General features: G+C 42.4%; 1 protein-coding gene across 2 annotated transcripts in view; it reads right to left on the bottom strand.

Annotated features, from left to right (window-relative positions):
• The window catches only part of HIPK2 (homeodomain interacting protein kinase 2), a 196301-nt gene extending 177369 nt beyond the window's left edge, over positions 1–18932 (bottom strand). Inside the window, exon 1 of one of the 2 annotated variants that reach the window (XM_044441131.1) lies at positions 18671–18932. In XM_044441131.1, the coding sequence (XP_044297066.1) occupies positions 18671–18689 (19 nt within the window). In that variant the 5' untranslated portion in view covers positions 18690–18932. The remainder of the gene's footprint in view (positions 1–18670) is intronic. The other variant, XM_044441130.1, reaches the window with a different exon arrangement.
• Positions 18933–19270: the final 338 nt, after the last annotated feature.

Here is a 19270-nt window from a genome sequence, read left to right as displayed (position 1 = left end):
CCTTGAAAGAGAATTTTATTCAACATACATTGGCAAGAAAAGAAATACCCATAAAATTGCTGCTGCTTTTGTAAAAAAAATAATTGACCTTTCAAAGAAGGCAACATGGTTTCAAGCAATACCCAAATCAGAGGCTAGAAAATGGATCTAAGATTCTGATTTCTGTTTGCAACCTAATACTGCAGGTCTAGTAGACTAACCAAATGCAAGAGGGTGATCTGGAGAGTATAATTTCTGTACATATTGAAACTCTTTTGGCTAGAAGCTACTCTCAGGCTTTGGGCCTAATGACATCTGGCAGCTTAATCTATTTGCAGCATAATCCAGGAGTAAATAGCCTCCCTCCAATTGTACCTATTTAATCAGCACAGTGCCTTTTTATCCTGTACTATTGTGCCCAATTCACCCACCTAGCACACACATTGGGCTGCTTTGCTGCTGCCATCTGATATGGAACTCTACAATGTGGTCCTGCACATTTCCGATAATCTAGGCAATGTGGAATATTTTATCAGCAACTGGTTTGGAAGTGTGGGAGGCAGGGGAGACAGAATAGAACAACGAACAGTATTCCACAGATGTGCAAAATCAGAGGGACAGAGAGAGAAATAGCTAGGCAAGAATAGCACGGATTTTGCCTACCTTTAGCTTTGGCCTCTGACTTTGCTGCCTCTGAGTCAACAACATTTCAGGTAGAAAAGAGCTCCCTCAACCTGTTCCATTAAACTAAGAATCAAACTCGAATGGTCTGCATGCCTGGATCACATCATCTTTATGGCCCTGCCCAGTTGCCATTTTTCCATCAAAATACGGTATGACAAAGAGATGGAATGGAGCCACTGGCTTTGCTGCACGAACTTATGTCTGAGATACTCACTTTTGAGTGTTTTCTAACCAACGATGAAAGCACACTCTGGATGCTGGCAATGGTGCAGTTCAGGAACATGGGAAGGTGTTTTTATTTATTTGATATCCTTTTTTCTTTTTCAAAGCACTCAAAGTAGCATACATCATTCTCCTCTCACTCTCAGTCTGACCCCCAAAGCAACAACCCTAAATCTGCGAGAGTCTGTGACTGGCCCAAAATCACCCCGTTGGCTCCATGGCAGCGCGGGGACTAGAACTTGGTTCTCCCAAGTTCCAGTCGCATGTCCTTAACCACTACACCGCTGGTTCTCTTTATCAGCACCACTGGTCTGTCTACTCATTACCAGACTAAGGGCAGGTCTCCAGAGTTTAAAACAGGAGTCTTTCCCAAGCTGAATGTGAAATGCGAAGGACTGAACTGCGAACCTTTTGCATGCCAATGATGCGCTACACTGCGAAGCTACAGTCCTTCCTGTGTTTCTTCTTGATGCAAATTGTTTTTGTCACTTCCTTTTCCCACTCTGTGTTTCTTCCAACTGTTCTGGCCACCTGTTCCATTGCAGCTCACACACAGTGTGAGTTCAATGGTGTGTTCACACCCACTGTCTTCAGCAGTTAAATACCTTCACTGCTCCGATGTTTGTATTGCCACCCAAAGGGATTAATCTACAGCTGTCTCTCTTTGCTTCTCCGCACCCTTACATGCTTACGGTACCAATCATCTATTATTTTATTGGTCCAACCAGTAAAACTGCATACTGGAAAATTAATATTATTAGAACCTTGCTGGCTCAACAAAAGCTTATTTATTGCTTAATTTTTAAGCACTGACCCCATCTCCTGGAATTGCCAAACTCTGCTCATGCTCCAACAGATTTCACTCTGACTTTTTCCATGAATCATTAAAATCTCCAAAAAAAAAAAAAGAATGCACAGCTTCTGAACCTACTCCTTTGTGGGCTCTCTAATGCATTGTGCCAAAATTTGTCATGGCATACCCATGACAGCCAATGACCACCTCTAGTAAATACATGTGTCCCAATCAGACACACTCGTTGCGTTCATTTAACCTGTTTTAAGTGTCCATCTAAAACTGAAACGTGGCACTGTACAAACACCAAACAGCTACTGGGCAGGTGTGAACTTGACTGCTGCAGAGGTGTGTCCATCAGTAATTCTGGTAATAAACTAGCTAACATGCAGAGTAACAATGAAGATCTTTAAGCTTACTTCATTAATACAATGAAGCCTTGAACCTCAGTTTGAGCTTTATACAAATAACTAAGTATTCAGGGAAGTAATGCATAATCACTTTGGAGTTGGGACTGACTTAATTGGGTTTGGCATCATGATACTTTTCCTTACTGATATCAGCAATAAACACATGCTCATGCTGGGATGGTTTTTTTCCCTCTCACACAAGAAAATGAGTTAGAAAGGAAGTCAGACTGAACGTCCTAGAAATAAATTTGGATATAGGGATATTATCATGCACTGTCACACACAAATACTGTAACCGATCCCCTCCTCCTGTTTGACATTATTCTTTGTTCCAGTATCATAATCTGTTGCTATAGAAACAGCTATGATGTCAGACAGTGAGGATTATAGATGCCTTGGCTTCAACAGAAAGGAAAGGTAAATCAAGGGAGGGGCAAGAGATTCACCTACAAATAGCTGTTAGGACAGAGAGCTTTCAGGAACTCCAAGAGGAACAGACTTCTAAGACTTTGCGTAGCTGAGCATAGAATAGTGCATACAAAAATACTTTTTTGCCATGAAGTTTAAATATGCTTCAAACATTTCTTCAGTCAAGGATGTTTTCTGATTCTCTAGAAATCAGTTATTTTCTAAACTTTATTACACTCATCTGCACCTCTGCTTTATACATCTTGCTGCTCCCTGACTAAACACAACTTAGTATTTGTGTGGGACCTCTCATCTCTCACCAAAACTTAGAAATCATGTCTGAGAAAAGTGGATACAGAAAAGTTTTTTTCAGCCTTTTTCTTAACACAAGATCTCAGGTCAGTGCTGGAGACTGAGGAGAGAGAAAAGGAAAAACTTCACACAACACACAGTAAAACTGTAGCATTCTCTACCACAAGATGCAGTTTAAAGGGGTTGGACTATTCCCAGAGGAGAAAGCTATAGCAATGGCTAGACATACATAACCTCCACTGTCCGAGGCAGTATGGTTATGTACACTAGTTGCTGGGGACCATGGGCAAATGAGTGCCATTGTGCTCATGTCCTCCTTATGTGGTCCCATGGGCCCCCACATGTCAGTCACTTTGGAAAAGAGCACACTGGAAAGACAAGCCTTTGGTCTGATCCAGGAAGGCTCTTATGCATATGGAATATTTCCATTTCCACTGAGAATCAGGAAAATGTTTTTCTGATGTGCATGTGAGAAGTACAGCTCTGCTCACAAAAGTGTTTTTAGAGCTCTGATAAGGAGCATTTTGGTCTTGCCAGCAGGAAACTGGGTGACTTTGGGCCAGTCACAGACTCTCAGCCCAACCTACCTCACAGGGTTGTTGTTGTGGGGATAAGATGGAGGAGGAGAGATGATGTAAGCTGCCTTGAGTCCTTTGTAGGAAAAAGGCAGGATATAAATCACAATATAAATAAATAAAATATAAAACACTGTGACAGCCATGGCTGGGGTTCAGTTTTTCGCTTCTGTGCCCCCATCTTGAGAAAGGAATATGTGGTCCTGACTGGTCAGCAACACTGTCAATGAAAAACAGGCAATCACAAACCGAGGCTATTGAGGGTGACTGAAGGTCTTTTCCTCTAAGTACAGATCCATGCATGGGGGGATAGGATCACACGCACTGGCGAGATGGCCATATGTCCTATTTTGCAGAGGCTAATCCTCTATTTGAAAGGCTGCCAGAGTACATTTCTCTGTTTCAGGGGGTCCTCCACTTGAAGAGCCGCTGAATCCAAGTCCAGTTTAAAGATCACATAGTGTGCACTCCAGAAAGGGAAAGCAGGGACCTTGAAGTTGACTGTCCACAGATTGTAACACCTGGAGAGCAGGCTGAGAAGGCACACCTGAGAAGGTCACAGTCCTGCACCCTGCAAGTTTTCTAATTATATTTTTATATAGTAGGCATTTGCAAATCTTATGAAAATCCATATCCCCTCAGTTGCTACCCTTCCTGCTGGCCCGCTGTCTTGACTGCCACCTGCTCACCCAAACCTGTGAATCCATGCACACACATTCCAAATGACCCAATAATTGTTGCAATACACATCTAGGAGCTATTTATTCTTTCGTTTACCCATTTATTTTTCTCTTAAATACAGAATCATAAAATACAGAAATACAGAATCATCCACTTAGGTTTCTCCTACTACTTCTTGTGCTCATCTTAGTAAAATATTCTATTTTACTATATACTCTCTATTTTTCAGGGGACAATATGGGCTTTTTGGTCCCCTTTCTGTGTCGTAACATCATTGAGAGTGGATGCCATTCTTCCAAAAGCCTATCCTTTTTCTGCTTCATTTTCACTGACTGGGCAAGCTTACCTAAAATGAAACCATGCCTGATTTTCAAATACCTCAATTAAATTCTTGGTGCTTCTGACTGCATTCCATGCACTGGCCTGCTTGTGGTAGGACAAGAACATAAGAAAAGCCATGCTAGATCAGTTAGTCTTCATGGCCCCTTCCAACTCTACTATTCTATGATTCTATGAGACCAAGGCTCCACCCAGTTCAGGTCTTGGCTCACACAGCAGCCAACCAGCTCTCCGTGATCTCACAAGCAGGACAAAGCACCCTCCCATGCTCCCCAGCAAATGGTTTACATAGGCAAACTGCCTCTCATCCTGAAGGAAGCATGGCACCATCAGGACTAGAGCCATTGCGTGTCTTCTCCATGAATTTGTCCAATCCCCTTTTAAAGCTATCCAGATGCTAACCGGATTACATTTTTGCTACTGGTTGTTTTATTGAGGGTAGTGGTTTTAATTTGGTGGGATTTACAAATTCCTCTGTAGAAAGAAACAGGCTAAAAATTAATACAGTAAGAATAAAGCAAATGTATGTATTTGCATCTTATGCTTATTCATCATGACTACAGGCAAAGCCAGGCCAGAACAGCTGGCACTCAGTGTGTGAGCCATCCAAGTTCAGAAAATGGACTGCAGGAAATTTCCACAGTCAATGACTCTTTCCACAGTATTTCTCCCACTGGGTTAATAAGAATTGATTCCCAGCTACGTGTCTTAATATGGAGGCATAATATATGGAGCCATGTGATAGGACAAGGGGTTTCATAGGACAGATTTAGTTCAGGGAAATGGCTTCCCCCACATTTAGAACCACCCCCATTCATGGCTACCCAGAAGTCACTTCCAGTGAGAAAAGTGGGACTTATGCGTCTGTCTTATAAAGGTTACGATGCATATGTGTATGATAGTGCGATCTTAACAGCTTACTTAGAAATAAACCACGGTACGAATAGTGGAGCTTACTCCCAGGTAAGTAGTCACAAGACTGAAATGCCTGCTTTTGCATTCCTTACACAAGCAAAAGTGTGCACGTCTATGTTTGATCAGACTTATCACAGTAAGTCAGAAGGAGTTAGGCTACCCCTCTTTCCCTACTGCCTCCTTCTCTCCTTAACAATTGTTTAAATGCTTTCAGTACCTTAACCTTTCAGTGTGCGTCCTTTTCTCTCCTTAAATTAGAGCATCAGACTCCTAATTACAGTTCTAAATCTTTTAAATTAGAATTTTGTGAATATAATTTCAGGAGTATTAACTACAAAGGAGTTACCTGTTCAATATTTTAGTAGCAACTACATTACCGATCTTAGCTTTGACTTTACTGAAGGGATGGTTATGAATTATGATACCTTTAAAACAGGAAGTGGTTTTCTGTTGTTTTCTTGTTATCACAATTAAGAAACTTTTGTTAGACAACGAAGCCATTTCCTTAAGTTTTATGTATTGGAAGTTTTCAGATGTGGGCCAAGCCTGTGGGCCCACGCACCTTCCCACAAACTTTGGTAAAACACTTATTTAAATAACCATAATGCAGAGATCAACGGTATCTCTTTGCTGTTGCAGTCACTAGCCCCCAACTGGCTCAGTAGCATAAAGGTATGTAGCCAACAGAAATAGAATATATCTGCTCTGCACATAAAATGGTTGCATTCACACAAAACAATACAACAGGTTTCTCGGGAATCCTGATTTATTGTGAATGTGTTTGGCAAATACAAGTGGCTAAAGAGAGCATTGGCTGTGGGCCGTACAGAAACGTAAATAATAATAATAATAATAATAAATCAAAAATATCTGTGTAAGGGTTCAGTAACCTTCTGGGGTCATAGATACATTTGGCAATTTGATAAGCTGTCCTGAGCACCACCACAAAATGGCTGCCATGAGAGGCATGGCAAAAGACAGGTGACCTGTCAAAGAGACTAAACATGAGGCTGTGAGGGGTGATTCCCCAACATATGAAACAACTAATCAAAACCCACTATTTCACAGAAAATTGCATTACTGTTGGTTGGTTTTTAATTTTTTTAAGTGGCAGGTGTATAGCGTGCACCAAGAAACATACCTTAGTGTGTGTCAAGAAACATCTCTGGAGCACACTGGTGTCTGTAGACACTATACTGCCTACCTCTGGTTTAATGTGTCATCCAAATTGTAGATCCTTGTTTACTTACAAGGCAGGATCATAAATGATGGCTTCTTCTTAGTTTTCAGATCAGGCTTGTTAGGCGGTGACAAGCCAGGGTATCTAGTTCAAATGACATACTTTACAAACACTTCTGATTTGCTTCACTGTTTGTGCCAGGAAAAGAAACCAAGCAACAGTGAAGAGATTGTGTGTCCATATATAAAGCTTGCTTAGGATAACCAGGATTCCCTTTAATCCTGGGTTACCATTCCATGTGAAAGCAGCCCTGGCTAATGTATGGCATCATGGAATGTTTTTACTTGTTTGTTTCAGCTTTGATCTTCCTGGTCTCTGCTTGATCCTTGTATTAAGGTTGACCTTATTTGAGTCTGTTAAGTCTTAACTACTCAGTCTTGTTATTTTATCTCTGAAAGTATGCAAAGCATTACACATCCCTCCTTAACCCAGTTATTGTAAGACCATGAATAGCAATCAAATCTATAGAAAATAAATTACTAATCACCTGAATTGTGGCTATTTTAGTTGAGTGGCTTCAGAGCATCAACATTATTATTTTATTACACATGCTGTAGAATGCAATTTGGATACTGGTTAATCTGTGCCACTTGAATGTGAACTGATATGAGTGACACACTAATTTATAACAGACTTATTTATTTCATTTCTATACTGCCCCACAGCCAATGTTCTCTGGGCGGTTTTCATAATCCATAAAAACAGATGGTAAAAGTACAATAAAATATCATAAAATCAGGAAAATATTAAAATGATTATAACAGCTAAACAGAGATAATAACAGGTGATAATGAGGGATGACAGAAAAGAGAGACTTTGCAAAACCCTGGTGATCCCCCTCAAGGCCTTGAGTGGCTAAATAAGTAATTCAAGGCCTCAAAAAGAGGACTATCTTAACCTGGTGCCAAAAAGATGACAGATTCAGTGCCAGCCAGGCTGCAATGGGGAAGTTATTCCATAGATGGGGGTGCACCACCAAGGAAGCCCCCTCTGCCACCATCTGCACTTCCCTCAGAATTAGCATTTGGAGGAAAGCCCCAGAGGTCGAGCACAGTGTCTGGACTTTTCCAACTTGGTACTCTCTGAAAATAATGGATTTCAACTCCTATCAGCCTGAACCAATATGGCAAATATCAAGAATCCTGGTAGTTGTAGTTCAAAACATTAGGGGAGTACCAGGTTGGGGATGGCACTTTATATGATATACTGTTGTTGCGGTTGCTGCTGCTGCTGTTGTTAATGCATTCTTTCATCAGGTGTGTGTGTGTGTGTACTTCTGCTTTGCGATCAGTTGCCTTATTCAGTGCCCTCTTAAAGATTATGACTTTTCTCTTATTTAATAGATGAAATTAATTATAGGTTGCCTTTTAAGACATTGCCCATACAAGACAGCTCACCACAAAACACAATTAAACAAATTGCAAAATAACCAGACAGCAGCATAATAGTCGTTTTAAAATAAATCAGTTAAAATAGATCAGTTAAAATAAAAAGTACAAATAGGGTAAAAACAACTCCTTAATATAAAACTACAGAGATAAAAATATCAAATTCAAGAAAAAGCACCCTCAATAAATTAGCCTTTAAAAGCTGTTTACACATTTCCAAAGCTGAGGCTATTTGCATCTCAGTGGGATGGAATTCCATATTTGGCAACCATTGTTAAGGCTGAAACAAACAAATTTGAACTGAATTGGTTAAGTGTTACCAAATCCAATGCACAGAAACTTTTTCTAGGTGAAAAATATAAAAATGGATTTCTAATCCTTTCTGTTGGTTGTCACTTATTAATCCTTTAGATATCCCACTTCTAATTTACACAGAGTATTATGATCTTTAGCATAGTTCCCACTTTCAACCCTCCCCTTCCCTATTATCAGTTTTCAAAAAAAAAAAAAAAAAAGAAAGATAGAGGCAGGAAATCAACTTTCAAGCATAAGAACAACAAAACTGTAACCACTATAATTCTTTCTTTTGAGATGGAAATCTTGAGCTGACAGATCAGTGACTTCATTAAGGCCAAACAATCAGTCCTAACCAAACTTGAACATACTTCTTTCAGAACCCATTCTGACTTCTTCCACAACAGATATCCTTCCTGAGAGTGACCTTCATGTTGACCTTCTACAAATAGACCTAGGGACCCATACCTCCCATCCTAGGCCCACACAACCATACCATAAGCATTTGCAAACAGCAGTTCTGCTTCACCTTAGGAGTGGGACATTTCCTATCCCTTATTCTATTTTTGTCAGGCATTGTGCACAATTTACAGAAATTATAGATATTAATTCCATAAGCCACCCACATTCAAAATACCGCCCACTGCTGCTAATAATATGCTGCAAATTGCTATAAAAGTTGTCAAGGAGAAGCAAGTAAGCAAAGCAAGCAAAAACAAAGAAAGGAGAGAGAGAGAGAGAGAGAGAGAGAGAGAGAGAGAGAGAGAGAGAGAGATTCCAAGACTAAAACATATAATGATATGTCTCTAATACAGTCAACAAAGATTAGTAGATGAACATCCCTTGGCACACCCACAAAACCCCAAAGGTTGGTAAAACCAGACTGTGGTTGAATGGATTAGCAAGCCAAGAACAGCTAAAGCTCACCCCAAGACATAAAGAATAAAGAAAAAGAAAAAAAATATGTATGGCAACTGGTTAAGCAATGATTGGGACTTAAACAGCACACAAATCTTGGCTCACAGATGATCATAAACAATGATCATAAATATTATTCATCAAATTTCCCTTGTGTAATCGAGAAATTATCTAGCTGGCAGAAAAATTTTCTCCAGATTTCCAATAAGGTTTTTTGGAACAAGTTTTAGGTACCAAAATTGCAAAGCAGGCACAAAAGCTTCAAATGCTGAGCACAACTGCATTTTCTTAGTAGTAAACTTGGCTTATGTCAAAGTACGATGCGTGCATAAGAAAGAAAACAGGGAAGAATCATGCATGGTGACTGCCAAACAGCCTTCAAATAAAATACATTTTGGAGTTGTTGGGCTGATGCAGTCCTCACATTTATCCAGCGTTTGTGTTAATCCTGCTCTGTTGCTCTGACCTGGTACTCAGCATTTACCTTGCTGAAATAAATGTTGACTCCCTTCCCAGGCTATGGGTGGGTATACCCAGCACACATTAGTGAAAACAAGTCAATCTTAGTTATTACTTATGCATAAAGTCTATGAAAATACAGAAAGAGGAAGCAAACCAATCACGAAATAGGCAAACTAGGAGTCTTCTTTTCAGTGCTTGATTGCAAAACTTCCCTCCTTTCTCCTTAACTCTAACCCATAATTTTCCTATGCGAATAGACGTTTTCTTTCATCAATGAACACTGACCTGAAGGTTCACAGAAAGCAAGTGATATGTAGTATAAGAGGCCCTCCATTCCCAGGTCATTTTGCTCTGGTTGATGTAAATCAAAATGATTTTACTGAAAACTGGCCTATTGATTTTTAAAGGGCTACTGTGATCATCTAACATGCGCCTATTGGATTTTGCCCCTCTGTTGCTACATCATGCCAATATATTTGCAACTCTTGATTAAGAAGAAGGCAGCTAGAAACCAAACCATGCACCAGTTTGCCTTTCTGGTTTATTTTGCTGTGTCTGCTTATACCCCCGTTTTTCTTCCCCAGCAAAATCATTTATCAGGAATGCCTGTTTATCCAAATGCACTGCATATCTACTAAAAAGGGGGGCCATGTGTCCTCTGTCAGAGAGGACAATCTTCTACTTCATGGGCTATTAGAGGATTCTCCTATGTTTGAAGGTATCCTCTATTGGAAGAGCTGTCCGGTTTAAAGACAGTAAAGAGCCCTTAAAAAAGGGCAAGGTGGCTTGAAATTGCCCCTCAACAATTAGCCACCAGGACTGCGAAGAGAGCAGACACACAGGACAACTGGTTGGTTTTCCCCACGAGGGAGAGATGCATTGAAATGTTAGTTAAAATAGAGCAGTCACTTCTCATTTGTACATACACATATAATTAGCATGTAGGAATATTCTGCACATCATGGCCTATTTTTTGAGTGATGTAGTTCCTTGTTCTTGACAATGAGTAAATGGTCGCCCTGCTATCAGGCACCCCCATATCCACAGCCTTCTAGGCAAAGAGGATAATTTTCCCCCAGACAACAGTCTGCTGCCCTTTTATATAGGCCCCATAGTACTGGGATAAATTCGATAACTATAAAAATTTTGCTGGCATTTATATAGGATAGCTCAAGTATTCAAAGGGTTTCATATAGATAATCATGAAAGCAGCTATGTAAGGTAAGAGTACAATATTTGTGATCCCCCACACTGAGAGGAAGTGGGGCACCTACAGCCAACTAAGGGCAAATCCTGTGGTCCCCTGCCTTTGTTTAAAGGGCCGCAGCAAGTGGGGATTCTGAGAAAAGACCCACGTGGACTGGCCATCAACAGCATCAGATATGCAAGTTTGGAGGTGTCTGTCTCACAAGGGCACAATCACAAAGGCACAACCTATAGGTCTGCCCCCCTAGTGAGTTTATGATTGATGTAAGATGTGTGCCTGAAGAAACTCAGAGCTCGGAACAACAATAAACCACAGTACAGTAATAATTGATTTACACGTACATTTTTCCAAAGCAATCATAATTGCAACGTACCATTTCCCACATGTTAACAACAATGCAAAAAACAAAACAAAATCCAACCCCAAGCTAAATTACAAAAGCATAATTGTATAATCTAATAAAAAGCATTATTCAATTACAAAATCGCCCCATACACCAGCTGAACGCATTTTGATCACAAGTCTTTCTCAGCAGCTTGCATGTAAAAAGAGAAGACCAGTGCCAGAGTGTACTTGGAAATCTTTCCTTGTTTGAACCCTCTCCAAAACCCCACCCTCCAGGAAAGATCTTCCACACTTAAAAGGTTGACCGTATGGCCACATATACCCATAAGCAAGGCAAAGTGGGGGGCAGGGGTGAGCGCACTGACAAAATGCTGGCCTTGCATGTGTTAGCTTCCAGGTTCAATTCTTGACTTCTCCAAGCCTGGCTGGGCAAAGACCCTTGTCCATTTGCCAGTTCTAGGATTTTGAAGGTTCCTGAAGCTGTCCACCTCTCTTAGGTAGGCTTACCTTCTCAGCACCAGTGTCAGCCCCTGCTCCTGCTCCTCATCCTCTTTCTCTTCATTGCTATGACTTCTTTGTTTGACAGGCCAGTAGCAAACGGGTAGGCTGTGACACATGCTTGTTCTCCTTCCTTCACACAACCACTACTGTCTGGGCCAGAGCAAAGAGACAGGTGAACAAATAGGCTGCAATAGGAAAGAGGAAGAGCAAGGGCCCTTGTCAGGGTGGCCCTGCTGAGGTGTGGGCCTCTGAGAGGTGCCCAGCAATGCTTAGCCATGATACATGCTTCTGCCTGGTGCCACAGAGAGCCAGTTCATGTAGGCTAGGTTTGGCTCTGAACACGGTGTCTTCCTATGTACAGGTGACAGGAAAAACCTATCCCAGACACCCTGAAGAGTTGCCGTCAGCAGAGGAACTGCAGTGAGCTACCGGGAGAAAGCGCTTGTCACCTGATAGAAGGAGCTTCCCATGTTCCTTCCTGATGCTCCACTTCCTTGCCCTACCTCTGGCATGTTCTAGGACTCAGCATGACTTGCCAGAGGAATCCCAAAATCCTGGACTTGGCTCTGTTTCGCAGCTCACAGGTCAAGCTCTGAGCCAGTGTGTTACAACACCTCCCCAAAATATGTGCGTATCTATTTGTTATGGGTGCATCATACTGCTTATGATAAATGAAGCAGTTTCCCTGGCACTTCAAGGCCTTTTTGCACAGTCAGGTCAGTGTAACGAGGCCATAAAATAACAGTGACTCAGGACCCTTTTGTGTGTGAGTGGATATTGCTGGGGAAAGGTGGCTTCTCCCATAGACTATGAGCTGTCTTTTATTGATGGTGGTGTTATTAACATGTCCAATTAACAGCATTGGCATCTTGCAGTAAGAATATTGGCCTTATAGGAATTTTGCTATGCGCAGCAGGACAGAATGGTATTGATCCAACCCATCAGTAACCTAGCAGTAGCTGATACTTGGAGAAACTAGGATTCAAAGAGTGCAATGTGGTGTTTGGGGGGAGGGGCTGGACAACAGACAACTTGCTATTGAAAAAAAGCCAAAAAGCAGTGCATCTCATAATCAGAGTATCTTCTGTGACAAGCAAATCTACAGTGGCACTTCTGTCAGCAACCCCAAAGAATGTGTTGCTTTACAAATTTGTGAGAAGGAGGACAAGATAGAAGTAGAGCATCCCTCTTTTACTACAATAAAAATTCCATCTCTTTTAATGCAAAGTGGATGCAGACTGTTAACATTTCACAGGGGTTTCAGAAATCTAGACTAATATATTCCTTCAGATACTAAAATGTACATTTTGAGAATACAAGCATTGTCCCTATTGCTTTGCTCCCAGTATTAACCAGTAGATGAAGACTAGTTATATTAGATTCTACAATTAATTATTTTAGGCTTACACTGTTTAGCTGGTCATACACATAACTAGCTCCAGGTTGCCTTTGGGCAACCAGATTACCACTGGGCTCCCTTTGGCGATGCCCTTTCAAGACCACCCTTTCCAATTTTGTAGAAAGCCCTACAGATCCCTATTCTCTCTTCCCTCAAGACCTTCACTGGTAACACCACTGAGATTAAGGTGTTGAAGGAGTCTTAGAACTTGCATGCAAAGCAGGTGTTCTCCCATTCAGACACAGCCCTTCCTCCTGCTAGTGCAGAGTGTTTCTGAACATGCTGTCATACCTAATCTGGAAACAGATTTACTGCATTCTAAGATGCTTAACTTTCATTTAAAGTAAATTTGTTTCTCTCCCTCATGATTCAGAGGGTTTTTGAAACTTATATGGCATTTTCTTTGGAAATCATCAAAGAAAGGGTCATTTGGAAGATTTCCAAGTCACCTGGGCAGGTTGGGACTTCAGTGTTCCGTACAGGTGCAGCATGGGGGTTGAAAGCTTCGTTGAATTATGAATACATTTAAGCAACTGGTATCTCAGACTCAGACCCCCTATTTATAATATACAGAGAAAACGGCTCTGCCTACAGTGTTGTTGCAAGGATGACCAAGGCATATGAAGCTAAGGAAAAATGCCTCTCAAATACTAAGGTTAACAATTACTATGATTTTGGTTGCTGTTCCACTCAATAATTTTTCCCCCTACTCCTTTTCTTACCAGCTGCCACCACAGGAAAAACACAACCTTTTAGGAATCAAATTCCCCCAAACCTTAGAAGCAGAATAAATTACACACAACACGTGTATTTTTTACCTGGTTGCTTAATTTATTCTGAAGCAGGAAACGTGATACATTTGTTATCCAGTGACACAGTGATCAATGCAGAAAAGCTTCATAATTATCCATGTACTCATTTGATCAGGGAAATGCAGCACTGTGGTGCCTAATTTGCACTTTTTATTAATTTGGACACTCCCAGGCTTCCTATGACTGCCAGGCTGAAGCCAGAAGGGCAAGAGGGACAGCAGGTGATTGCGACTTTCCTATCCTCCAGGCTGCTGTATTCCCATGAGATAGGTTTTAGAGTCCCTCTAGCAAGTTACAAGAGAAAGGGAGGCTGGAAAGGGCTCTGGATAATTCATATCCCAGCCTCTCAAGTCTCCTCCCCTTCCCACCCACAGGAACACCCCTTTTTCCAGAGGCTCCAAGGTCGCTTTCCTAGCTTCAAAGAGGAAGCTGAGTTGGTTCTCTCCAGGTCAACTCCAAGGGAGAGTAGTCTTGGGTCAGATCTCCAATGCTCTCTTTTGAGATCAGGGACTGCAGGATTGGTTTAGCTGAAACCTCCTGAGACTAGGACAATCTGTGTGAAGGTTCCCAAGGGCCTCTTTACACATGGCATTTTCTAGATATACACTTTTAGGTGTAAACTGAAAAATGTAACGTGCGAATGAGACAAAAAAAAATTGTATTCCACAGGGGACCCAGATTCAGCTGTAGGTACCAGCTGAATTACCCTCAGTAGGAAATCCAGGTCTACTGCTTCACTGTGTAATAGGTCTAACAGCTAACAAATAACCCTGAGTCAAGTATTTCCCAGTTAGTATTTCCCAGCTAGTCATGTGATTTCCTGCAAAGAATATTGAAGTGAGACATATATTCTTCAGGGTTAAGAATCACATCAAAGGACAAAAGGAAATACTTTTTCACCCAGCACATAGTTAAACTATGGGATTCATTTGTACTACTCAGTTGGCTTTAAAAGGAGATTAGCTCAAATTCATGGAGGATAAGACTGTATAGTTGTGATGGGTATATATAATCCCCAGGCCCAGAGACAGTGTGCCTCTCCATACCAGTTGGAAGACGTGTGACATGGTGCTGCGACACACATGTCCTGCTGGTGGGCTTGCCATGGGCATGTGTAAAGAGGATGCTGGACCTGGCAGGCCTCTGCTCTACTGCCCTCTTCTTCTGTTAAACTCTGCCTGTTGTTTTTAAGGGACAGAAAGCAAACATAATTTATCTGCCTAATCTCTAAAGATGATTTCAGGTCCTAGATTTAAATTAGCGCCCATCCAGCTGACAGCATGGTCCTGGCTGATTCATCCCAGTGGGCTTCTTGCTGTATTGTTTACGTAAAGAACCATATGATTCAACAACATTGATTTCCTCCTCTTTTAGGAGTACAGGCCGACAGTATGCAGTTTGTGGGTGGGAGAGAGGGTGATTCAGGGATTCAGTAGCAAGGAAATGACAGAGCAGGACTAGTCCCAATTCCACTCAAGATTATGGGGGGAGGATTGTAGTTTGGAGGCAGAACTACACTAGATTAAAATAATAGTCTGACCTCTATAAAGCATTTCCCTATGCTCCCTTCTTAAAACCACTGAAACCAAGTTCAGTTCATCTTCTAGGAACACTGATTTGTTTCTCTGATTTTGACATTATTCAAGTTTAACCAAGAGCTAATTCACACACACATGCATATTGCATTGTTTTTCTAAACTAACATTAATTTATAAGTGTTAATTGCTGATATTAAAATGCAATGACCACCCAGAGAGCATGTTGCTAACCGGAAGCTTTAAACAAATTTAATAAATAAATACGTAACTACTTAATTATCACAGACATGGGCCCGGTTGGCATGTGCATGTCCATTTCTTGACACCTGCAAGTGACAGGAATGAACTGCATGTGGGAACCGACCATCAGAGATGTTGCTTTGTGCCTCAAACACAAATGTTTTTCAATGCAGCTGACTCACATTTCCAACCACCAGTCGTCACAATTACTCTCATCAAGGGCAGAGAAATGAATCAAGCAATATTCATTCCTGTGTAAATCCGGCCTGAGTGATGGGCAGCGGGATGTCTGAACTGGCTCCACTTCATCTGAGGACAACGTGGCCAACAAACGATGAACAAGCCTGAAGGAGAAGGTGCCTGCTTCCCCCAGTGCCATGTACAGAAACCAAGAGGACTGGCAGCTGACACTTTCTTCAACCTCGCTGCAGGACAGGAGGGCAGATTACATGGTACAGGGCAGACAGCTCTTTCTTTAATGCCACTCATGCCCTCCCCCTCCAGCATCTGCCACAGGAGACAGCTGCCTCATCCTACTCAACAGTAGGACTGGCCTTATGCTTAGCTGAACACTAAGGATGGAGTAAGTACAGCATCCCTGAAAGCACTTGACAAATACAAAGTCCAAGTTAAACCGTTAGGTTCCAGAAGTGCAGTAAGAAATGCTAAGGACAAAGGAGAACTGGGTCTTTCAGATGTCTGCTTTCATATGCCCACACCACTGTGCTTACATATGAGGGAAACGCAGGGAAATCCACACACTTCACCCTGCCTCCCTCCCCCATTTCAGCCAGATCATGGCCCTCTTGCAGTAGCCTGGGAGGAGGGAGGGAGTGTGACACAAAAAGCCAGGTATCGTAATTCAAGCAATGACTCCCCCCACCCCAACCATAACATCAAATAGCCAGCATGGTGTGATGGGTCCCCCACCTACAGCCATGATGCTCATGGGGTGACTTAGTGCCAGTTACTCTCTCTCAGCCTAACCTCTACCTCACAGGGCTGTTGTGAGCATGAAAAAAGGCAGAGAGCCCCCTATAGCACCCTGAGATCCAACTATCTCACCCTGAGCTGTTGGAGAAAGAGTGGTATTAAAACAAAATCGTTGTTCTAAAACCATGATCTAGAATATCCTTTAAGAGAGAAAAAGACCCATCCTAGAAACGTCTATTAAAATACAGATATTCACGTGTAAGTTTCTTTCCTAGAGGAGACCACCGCTACGCCATGGTCCAGCAGAGGGCGCTTTTAGGAGGTATTTAAAGAGAAACCTTTCTTTAAATAAATGTTTAAAAAAGCACGACGCGAGGCTGATCCAGCCAGTCGGTGCAGACTGTGGCCTTTGCAAATACAGTTTTTAATAATACAGATATAGCTCTTTGCTGTCTCTCTCTTCCAGCAACAGCGAGTTTCTTGTTTGCCTTTCTTTCTTTTTTTACGGGCTCAAACTTGCTGAATTCACCTTATTTTTATGATTTCTCTGAGCTTTCTCTGTTTTTTTAATGGCTACCTTTTGACCTGAGAGCTTCACCATCTGGAATAGGAGAAACCTGACACAGTATTTTTTTTTCTTCCTGCGTAAAACATATATACCCATGAACGGGATCCACTATTTAAAACTCCACTCATTTACTAAAAATCGACCTCAGATGCCATCGGATCAGTAATTTTACAACATCGAGGAAGCCAGTTCCTAGAGCCGGGTAGTGGGGGGGGGGAGCGACTCTTCCAAGTAACGCTGGGTTATTCTAAGTTTTATCGCCCTCCTGGGCTAAAAGTATCTCTTTCCACACACCCTACAGCTTCGCCGGGGCTTCAACACTCTCCCTTCCTGTGTGTGGTGTGAATATATATATATATGGAAGAAGCGATTAATTACATCGAAAGCAATACTCAAGCGGAATGTCTTTTTATCCACGCAATTTATGTAACGCTCTTTAATCATTGCCAACCCAGGGCGAAGGGACAGGGGTAAATGTAGCGCGGGGTGATTCAAATTAAGCCGGATTTATTTATTGCGGGGGAGGGGGCCAAACAAGCAAGCAACAAAAGGTTTCCTCTAACAAGGTTCCGATTAAAACATGAAAAACCAACTTCGTGCACTTCACCGTCACCCATCTCCCTTTGATTTAGCTTGAAACTGAAAGAAGTACCGGCAATCACTGAACGAAAGAAAAATGCGTGTATGTGCATGGGTGGGGGCGAGACCAAAATTCTTTCCCTTGACATAAAGACACACACCGCGATGTGTTTTCATTATTATTTACCTGCATGCATAATGTCCTCGTTTTATTTTGGGCTTTTTAACCCATCTGAGGAAAAACAAAAAACCAAACTACCCCGTCTTGGTGCTCTCTCCAAAGCCTGAACAAGCAAAACAAAAAGCACAACTGCGCTTTTAGGGAATTAAAATGAAAGGGGAGATCTAAATGCTGAGGCGTGAGGAATTTAAATGCACAGTTTTGTTTAAGAGGCAGACACGCGTTATACGGAGGTAGACGCCGGCGCTTCAGGCAACCCCTTGTCAATGTCATTGTTCTAACCCGGCACCGAAGAGACTTTTGCCACCAGCCCCAGCCCCACCGCCACCGCGAGACTCGAAGAGGGACGTGTTCGCTGCCTTGCACGATCCCCGCACCGTCTCGACGACCAGAGCAGAGAAATGTTTAAAAGGCAATCTCAAAAAGGGGGCGGGGAATGGAGAACAAACAACGTTAAACCTAAAGCTGCGGTCTAATATATACATATCACATCTAGATATATTCTCACACACACAAAGGAGTGCTGTGTTAGATCTCCAACTCCCTTATTTCAAAGCGATCTCGTCCAGCACTCCTCTATAATTGGGGGGGGGGGGCAAATCGATGGTCATCATTTCTTCTCCCCCTCCCCTCCCTTCTTTTGCTTGCTTTAAAAAAAAAAAAAAAGCCTCCCCCTGATGGGAAGCTGAGTATGGGAGAGACGCCTCTGAGCAGGAAGAGAAATAAAATCCAGAAAGCTGCCCTTACCTTCGTACATTGGGGCCATCGGTGCAAGGATGTCTTGTTATTCATGGCAACGAAAGAAAAACGAAGCAGGATTTCAGGTCCCCCCCCCCCCCTTAAACTCAATAGAAATCTGCCATCTTGAGCCTGTGTCTCTCCGTACAGCCGAAGCGGCCAAAAGCTACCCGCATCTCCCTTCAATTCATCGAGGAGGGAGGCAGCGGGGGGAAATACACATAGAGACCTCCATAAAGCAGAAACGGCGGCGGCGGCGGCGGCGGCGGCAGGAGGCAGAAAATCAAAAATAGAAGATGGGGAGGGGGAAGGAAAGGGGAAGGGGGGCGTGCGTCGATGCACAGTGTCCAGGTCAAGTGGGGAGGGGGCTGTGGGTGGCTGGAGCTCCCCCCAGACTTGGGGTTTTGGGGGGCGGGGAGGGGGGACTCGAGCGATCCCCCGAAGCTCTCAGCTCAACATGTCTGTCTGTCTGCGCGCGTCGGGGGAGATTTCTGCAAAAGTTGCATTAGAGAGGAGAGGAAGAGACAAGACTGCGCGAGCCAGAGAAAACAGAAAAGAGGGGAGGAGAAAAGAAGGAGAGGAGGAAAGGAGAGAGAGAGAGAGAGAGAG

This window comes from Varanus komodoensis, unplaced genomic scaffold (genome assembly GCF_004798865.1).
Source record: "Varanus komodoensis strain SLA01 unplaced genomic scaffold, ASM479886v1 scaffold39, whole genome shotgun sequence".
NCBI classification, from domain to species: domain Eukaryota; kingdom Metazoa; phylum Chordata; class Lepidosauria; order Squamata; family Varanidae; genus Varanus; species Varanus komodoensis.
The sequence above is the reverse complement of the archived record's forward strand: the minus strand, read 5'-3'. Positions and strand labels throughout refer to the sequence as shown.